General features: G+C 57.0%; 3 protein-coding genes across 3 annotated transcripts; all 3 read left to right on the top strand.

Moving 5' to 3' along the window:
* The first annotated feature begins 52 nt into the window (after positions 1 to 52).
* Positions 53 to 1,337, top strand: DICSQDRAFT_130961 (uncharacterized protein). The gene is made up of 6 exons (XM_007360148.1): positions 53 to 233; positions 293 to 330; positions 388 to 461; positions 521 to 606; positions 667 to 800; positions 872 to 1,337. Exons 1-6 carry the CDS (start codon positions 150 to 152, stop codon positions 924 to 926), a joined length of 471 nt encoding a protein of 156 aa, XP_007360210.1. The 5' UTR covers positions 53 to 149; the 3' UTR covers positions 927 to 1,337.
* Positions 1,338 to 1,859: 522 nt separating this feature from the next.
* Positions 1,860 to 3,062, top strand: DICSQDRAFT_46132 (GNS1/SUR4 membrane protein; the record flags this gene model as incomplete). The annotated part of the gene is made up of 7 exons (XM_007359753.1): positions 1,860 to 2,195; positions 2,248 to 2,338; positions 2,388 to 2,461; positions 2,521 to 2,566; positions 2,634 to 2,674; positions 2,730 to 2,799; positions 2,857 to 3,062. The coding sequence occupies 7 exons, from the start codon at positions 1,860 to 1,862 to the stop codon at positions 3,060 to 3,062; spliced, it is 864 nt and encodes a 287-aa protein (XP_007359815.1).
* A 1,556-nt stretch (positions 3,063 to 4,618) lies between these two features.
* On the top strand, positions 4,619 to 7,012 carry DICSQDRAFT_142294 (Rho GTPase activation protein; the record flags this gene model as incomplete). The annotated part of the gene is made up of 9 exons (XM_007360147.1): positions 4,619 to 4,704; positions 4,767 to 5,351; positions 5,403 to 5,445; positions 5,516 to 5,678; positions 5,821 to 6,058; positions 6,113 to 6,279; positions 6,341 to 6,417; positions 6,471 to 6,914; positions 6,971 to 7,012. The coding sequence occupies 9 exons, from the start codon at positions 4,619 to 4,621 to the stop codon at positions 7,010 to 7,012; spliced, it is 1,845 nt and encodes a 614-aa protein (XP_007360209.1).
* Between the last annotated feature and the right edge of the window lie 374 nt (positions 7,013 to 7,386).

Here is a 7,386-nt window from a genome sequence, read left to right as displayed (position 1 = left end):
CCCCATAAGTACATGCTCCTGGCCCTTCCCCCCATTCCCTAGCCAGTTGCAGTGTCCCCTCATCTACCCCGCCTCTCCCCTCATCTACCCCGCCTCTCCCCTCATCTACCCCGCCTCTCCCCTCGTCTCCCCACCCTTACGGTTCCGTCATGATGTCTGTGATGCCCCCCTCTGTCCACCTGCAGGTGCACCTTGATGCCAACCGTCCAACCAAGGACGTGGAATTTAACGAAGTTGGTGTTCGACACTCTTGTCAGATCTCACGGAACACTGACCGACGCTGTTGTTACAGTTGGGCAATCTGAACGAGGCGGTGGAACCCTTCGCTCAGTGCGTTACGCCCTCCCATCATGGGTCGTGCCCCATCTGACGTCGTGCCTACCCCAGATTGATCAAGAAAAGCGGGCACTCCGTCAGGTTGCATTGCACCATCCCCACCGGCTTCCACTCCTCTCCTACCTGTACGTCTTCCTCCTCTTGCCGGTCACACGACACATCCGTGCTCACTGCTAGTACTTAGGTGCCGACCTTCACGACCTTCACGACCTACGCACTCGCTCGCTGATGTTCGTGCACAACCTCGTGGAGTCCCTCCGCGCCTCCGGGGTGAGTGTCCTCCACCCCCACTCCGTGCGCGGCGAAGCCGAACGGCATGCATATTTCTAGATCCCTGCTTCTTATCGGCTCCAGCCGGCGAACTGCTCGATGTGCCTCATCTGTGCGCTCCCTTCTGGCCTAGATGCTTCCAAGGTTAGGGCCGCTGCCTTCGCTGCTGTGCAGAACGCGAAGCTCGATCTAAAGTGAGTGGTACCACGCCCTCCTTGAAGCCGTCGTCGATTTGGGATATTGACGGTCATCGTCGTCGTTGTAGGGAGAAAGCCCTGCTCGCTGACCTTTCAGACGGCTACGCTCTCGTCCTTACGTGAATTCGATTTCCTCGTTTTGTGTCGTCGCAACTATCATGGTCCTCTCTATAATCCTGCATATCGACATGTATCTATAACCACGGCTCCTCTGGATTTCTCGATCATCTTCATGGTTTCCATTTCGGTCACGTTCTTCTGGATATAGATATCTAGGTTACGCAGTCTTGCGAACCTGGAACCTTCCTCCTGAATGCCGCTTGTGCCTCGCGCGTCCAGCGCATCATGGTACACCGCGTGATGCGCCGTCTTCCATGCATGTCTGCTCAGCTGCGTAGCCTGGACTCGCGTCCGATTGCCTTCCGTTTGGTCCGATGCTCGAGAGTTGTGTCGTTTGCCGTCATGGAACTGACGAGCCATGTGTCATGCAAATGAAGGTCTAGTTCCATTCACTGCTAGCAGCCATATAGGAGTACTGGGAATGCAGCGTCCGTGAACCTTCTCACTGCTAGCCTTGTCATCGATCATGCACCAGGGTAGTACACTCCGTGGCGACTTGCACACCATGCATGTGGACACGTGGGAGAGAGCATGCGACATTGCGTACCGATTCCGGGCTGCTGTGGCAATCACGCACTCGAAGTACGGGCATGACCAATCCAGGTACCCAAGCTCGAGGATCGTCCCGTGATAACGTGAGCGTGCCCCAGAACGCGTCGTGGCATAATGTCGGCTACGTTCATGGCTAGTGGTGTGCATGGCTGCCATGGAGAGTACAGATGACGCGCAGAACGCGTCGCGGGTCGGAGGGACGGTCTCGAGCGGAATGGAGAGCTCTGCGTGCACTGCTGACGCGCCCAGCGTCGGCGAGGCACCCACCAATCGGCCGGTACTTGGCCGGGTGATGCCGGACGCGACCCAGAGCAGCACGCGCTTGTGCGGATGAAAAACTCGGTCGAGAGCGTTGGCACCTTTCCCCCGTCGACCACGTCCTCCATGGCTCCTCTCGCGGATCTCCTGCTCTCCACCCTCCCGCTCAAGTCGCTCGGTGTCCCCCACCGGTTGACCCATTACGTGAACGGGAAGACGCCGCTGTCGACCCCGCAGGAGGTGTTCCCGACGCTCGCCGCCTACCTCGTCACCATCTTCGGTATCCAGAAATGGATGAAGAACAGGCCACCGTTCAAGCTCCAGTTCCTGTTCCGTCTCCACAACGCCTTTCTCACCGCCGGCAGTCTTCTCCTCGTTCTCCTCATAATGGAGGAGGTTGTTCCCCAGATTCACAAACATGGTGTCTTCTGGGGCCTCTGTGATGTGAAGATGTGGTCGGAAGTGAGTGACGCGCTACTGCCGGGCTCGAGGGCGCGTACTCATGCGCATACAGCGGCTCGAATTCTACTACATGATCAACTATTACTTCAAGTACATCGAACTCATCGACACGGTCTTCCTCGCTCTCAAGAAGAAGCCCCTTGGTACGCGACGCGTCTTGAATGCGGCGATAATTTACTGACCGTATCACAGCATTCCTGCATGTTTTCCACCACTCCGCAACTGCTTTGCTATGCTATACTCAGCTTAACGGCAGAACTAGTGTTGTGAGTCACACCCCTCATCGGACACGTCGACGCCGCAATTGCTCATACCCGGCGCGCAGCAATGGGTGCCTATTGCCATCAACCTGACCGTCCATGTGATCATGTGTGAGTAATCAGTTCGTTCAGTCTGCGTCTCAAATGTCTCCCGGACTCGGACTCACCGCCAAATAAGATTACTACTACTATGCTACTGCTGGTGGTGCCAAGATTTGGGTCCGTGTTCTGCGCATCAGTTATACCCCTTGCTCTGCTCTAACAAGACGTACAGTGGAAGAAATACCTCACGACCTTCCAGATTGCGCAATTCGTCATCGACCTCTTTGTCGTATACTTCGCCAGTGAGTGTCTGCCTGCAGCCACGTGTGTATTGATATACTGACTTGTGCCTTGCTTAGCATACAACTATTACGCAGCAACGTACTTCCCAAATCTCCCGTCATACGGCTCATGCGCTGGCACCGAGACCGCGGCGTTGTTTGGATGCGGCCTGCTTTCGAGTTACTTGGTCCTGTTCATCCAGTTCTACATCCAGACGTACAAGAAGCCCGCCGGCAAGAAGCCCATTGTCAATGGCAAGGCAAATGGTGTTGCGAATGGGTGAGTTGCTACAGAACGCTGTTCACGTCCGCAGACGGCGCTGACCATGGACTTTTGCAGCCACAAAACCGAGTGATTGCGTCCGTGAATAACTTACTGGCCGCAAAAACTCAGCATTCCCGTGGGTGGCGTTGTGGGCGTGTTGATACCCTAAAGCTGCAACGTCATCTGCATTGTCTGTGCGCCCGCGCTGCGTTGTGCCCCATCTGTCCGTTATACGATAGACCCTGCTTATTTGTACTCCTGTGGGCTGTTTTGGCGACGAATAAGACGAACATCATGGTGATGATGATAGATTTGCGCATCCTCTCCGCGTTGTGCCCGAGAAATGCCTCCGTTTCCGTATGGATCGTTCTCGGTCTGCGCCTCATCGATACGCTGCCGGTGTCCGGCGTCTTGCACTGATCAGCGGCGCTAGTGGCGCTGATGTCGACCGCTGGGAAGTAGTTAGTGTGCGGTTCACGAAGGGTCGAAGTCGAGCATCAGGAACGTCGGTGTTAGGTGGGAGGAGGAGATGTCACTGGCGGTGATGTATTGAGGGCATATATCAGCTTGCAGTTAGCCATATAAGGCACTGTTGGCACTCTTCGTGTGGGCGGCCAGCGCCACAGACGGGTCGGAGCAGCGCCTACAGTTCGGCCCAAAGAGGGCGGCCAGCTGCGTATCCGAGCCACTTCTACGCACTCCGACAATCCTTGTACGATTGCTATGTTCTGAGGCCAATCTGGCTGCATCCAATCTTCATCTGCCCCTTCGCCCCCTTTCTCGTTCTCCTTTCTCACTGCCCTGCCAATTAGCCCATCTTCATCACGAGCTGTGCATATACCCGTCATCAACCCGACGTCCCCGATCTTATACCCCCGCTCGGCCACCAAAGACGCGTCTTTCCCCCCGCGTCGCCCTCTGATCTCCTCCCGCCCATTCCTACTCCCTCAGGACGATTTGCCGACGTGTTTGGGCAAGAAGTGTTCCCTCGCACAAACAAGACGTCCGCTTCATATCTCGGGCGCGCCCATATCACCCTTCTCCCGACAATCTCGGCGCTCGACCGTCGACGCGACAGGACGATGGACAAGGAATTCTACGTGTCTGTGGAACTCTACGTTTCTGCCAAGGCTGCCTCAGCCTTGAGAAGGGTATGTGTCGGTCCCTGGATCTCGCTTACGACTTCCTCATGTTGACTACTTCCTCCGTGGGGTGTTAGCCGCCCACCAAGAAGGGCGCAGACAAACGCGACGCTGCGCGCGTCCCCTCTGGCAATGGGGACGCGGCGCAGAAGAAGGTGAAAGGTGCGGACGATGTGTGCGCGTGCGGGTCGAGCGAGCGCTCTCATCACGCCTCCGGGCGCACCTCCCTCCTGCAGAGAAGTCAAGCTGGCTCGGGCTTGCGCGCAGCTCCGCCGGGGCGGGGCAGTGGCGGCCGGCCAGGTGTAAACTAGTCGAGGAAGAGGAGGGATGCCTGCTGAATATTTATGTGGATGTGAGTGTGGCTATCGTCCTCGCGTCCGCTGTATGCGCTGCTGACGCGCGACAGGACACCATATTGTATCGATCTATCTACATGTACTTGCTCAACCATACAGATATTCGACCCGCGCATCGTTCGCTGTTCGAGAGGCGGAATTGCATCGCCATATTCTCCGTCGCGTGCGTAGATCCCACAGTAGCGCCGTCCGCCCGCTTCGCTTCGCTCACTTCCACGCACACAGGGGCCAGATGCGCGGCGCGGCGCCCACCACCGAGCCGCTCTACATCCAGTTCGAAGACGAGGAGATGGCAAACACCTGGCTCGCGCTCCTCCGCTCCTACGCCATGCCAGAGGTGTACGGCCGCTGGCTGTCGCCCGAGGACGGCGGGCTCTACCGCATGTGGCGCCAGGTCGACCTCACCTGCCTGCAGGGCCGCAACCTCGGCGTGACGCGCCCGCTGGCGGACGACGTCCCCGCGGCCGAGCAGGACGGGCGCCCGGAGGCGGACGCGATCGACATGGACGTCTACTGCGAGATCGTCGTCAACGGCATCCTCTGCGGGCGCACGACGGTGAAGAAGGGCATCGGCTCGCCCGACTGGCACGAGCGGTTCGTGCTCGCCGACCTGCCGCCGTTCGAGAACCTGGAGATCGTGGTTTGGAGGGAGAAGAAGCTCACGCGCCCGTCCGTCATCGGGAGCGTCACGATCGTGTTGGTGAACTTCCGGAGGGGGGACTCTGTGGAGGGCTGGTTCCCGGTCCTGCATGGCGGCCAGGCTTCCAGTACGCAGGCGGGCGAGATGCGGCTGAAGATCCGAGTCGATGAGTAAGTATGGAAGCCACGTCCCGGGAAGAGGCCTCAATGACGTTCTTGCAGGGAGATCATCTTGCCATACCATGCATACAATCGGATGTTGCGGGCAAGTCGTTTAAGTCCCCCAATAGCGATATGACGTACGCTAATGCGAATACTTCGGTTTTCTCACACAGGCATTGCATTCACGCAACCATTTGGACTGGATGCGCGAGCTGGAGGCGCGGCTCAAGATGAAGAACGTTAACCAGAACATCATGTCCATTGCGATTGCCAAGAACGCCTTGCTGGATAACATCATGGAGCTAGCGGACAGAGAAGTGGATGGCACGTTGACATGTGAGTTTGCTACAGTGTCTGTTGTCGTCGAGCAGGATTGACTATATGCGTCTTGGACCAGCCCATAATACGTTATTGTAAGTCATTGGACGTGCAGAAAGCATACGATCCACGGCATTGACAGTCCTCCGTTCCAGCCGAGGTAACACGGTCTTCACCAAGACCGTCGAACTCTATATGTCATGGTACGGCATGGCATTCCTCGAGGCGAGCGTCGGCACATCCATTCGGCGCCTCTGTTCGGAGAAGGTTGCTATCGAGGTAGATCCCGTGCGCATAGGGAAGGGCGGCAGGGCCGTCGAGAAGAACGTGGAGCTTCTCGTCACCTGGTGCCATGAGTTCTGGGACGGCATATATGACGCGAGGCGACAATGTCCTCCGTGAGTGACCGTCTCCGGTTTTGACGTGGTCACCTGCTGAGCGTATCGGATCAGTGAGCTGCGGAAATTATTCGAGCACATTCGGCGATTGGTGGAGAGCAGATACCGAGTCAGAGAGGACAGCAATCGCGAGCTTCCTTGGCAGAGCGTGTCAGCGTTCTGTTTCTTGCGCTTCATCGTTCCTGCAATCCTGCACCCTCATCTGTTCGGGCTTCTTCCAGGCATGTGTCTTCCGCTTATCTCCTCTCCACTCTCGAGGCTAAGTCACGTCGCATTCGTCAGGTCTTCCGGATGTCGCTGTCCAGCGCAGTCTCACGTTGATTGCGAAGGTGATTCAGAGCCTCGCTAACCTTAATCCAGTGAGCAGTCACCATTCTGTAACATCCAACGAGTACTCATGACCGTGATCTAGACCGTGCAGAAGGAGCAATTCATGCGTGGTGTCAAGGACTTCCTTACTGGTAGTTTGCAGGCAATGATTGACTACATCGTCGTGGTCTCCACCCCTGAGCCCGGAGGCAAGGGTCCTCCCACTCCTCTCTCCCTTTCCTCGGATAAGCACGAACGACTTCGAATAATGAATGCTCTACGGCACCGAATTGCGACCGCACCTGTCCTTTATCGCGAGGCCATACCCCTTCTTCCCCATCTGCTGGATATACCCCGACACCTCGCAGTGGTCACCTCCGTCGTCGTCCGCTACTCCAGGACGCAGAACGTTCAGCCTAGCAGACAGCCAAATCCGGAAGACAAGTACTTCCTGGATTTCTGTGCGCGTTGCATTGAAGTGGAAGAACAAGCGCTCTTCCGTGTCAGCAAGCTAGCCGCGAAGCCGCGACGACAGTACTCTGAACCAGTCATCAACGTGCCTGTACCCCCGGTCCCCTTAAGCCCCTTGCCTGCCAATCTCAGCCCTGCATCGCCATCGTCTACATGGAAACAATCCATACGTGAACGCAAGCTCTCGGCGTCCCTGATGTTGCCAACCAAGCGCTCACGGACGCGGAAGCCGAGCCGTTGTCACGGACGTTGGACAGACGCCCCTTTTTGCCGCCCATTCCCCTCCCCTTGACGCCCACCTTCCATTTTCGGACCATTTCCTTTCTTAGCCCATCCCAGTTTGGACACTGCAGATACGTTCCCACACCCGCATGCTACGTTCCCGTGATCACCATGCCTTTGCCTTTTCCTTCCCGCCCTTTGTTCTCCCTTTGTCATCTTCACTGCCTCGCTCTCGCGCCTTGTCTTTGGTTGCTAAGCAGCCCTTCTAGTATATAAGGACCCCCTTAGGCACTCCCTAGTCCCCATCTCGACCTCTTGGTCATTGG

Source organism: Dichomitus squalens (genome assembly GCF_000275845.1).
Source record: "Dichomitus squalens LYAD-421 SS1 unplaced genomic scaffold DICSQscaffold_1, whole genome shotgun sequence".
In the NCBI taxonomy this organism is placed as follows: Eukaryota; Fungi; Basidiomycota; class Agaricomycetes; order Polyporales; family Polyporaceae; genus Dichomitus; species Dichomitus squalens.
The sequence above is the reverse complement of the archived record's forward strand: the minus strand, read 5'-3'. Positions and strand labels throughout refer to the sequence as shown.

Bases quoted from the DNA above. Each gene is read 5' to 3' on its own strand.
- DICSQDRAFT_130961 (XM_007360148.1), top strand. From the start codon at position 150: ATGATGTCTGTGATGCCCCCCTCTGTCCACCTGCAGGTGCACCTTGAT. The intron at 331-387 runs GTGCGTTACGCC...TGCCTACCCCAG, and splicing joins GCGGTGGAACCCTTCGCTCA to ATTGATCAAGAAAAGCGGGC. The intron at 607-666 runs GTGAGTGTCCTC...GCATATTTCTAG, and splicing joins AGTCCCTCCGCGCCTCCGGG to ATCCCTGCTTCTTATCGGCT.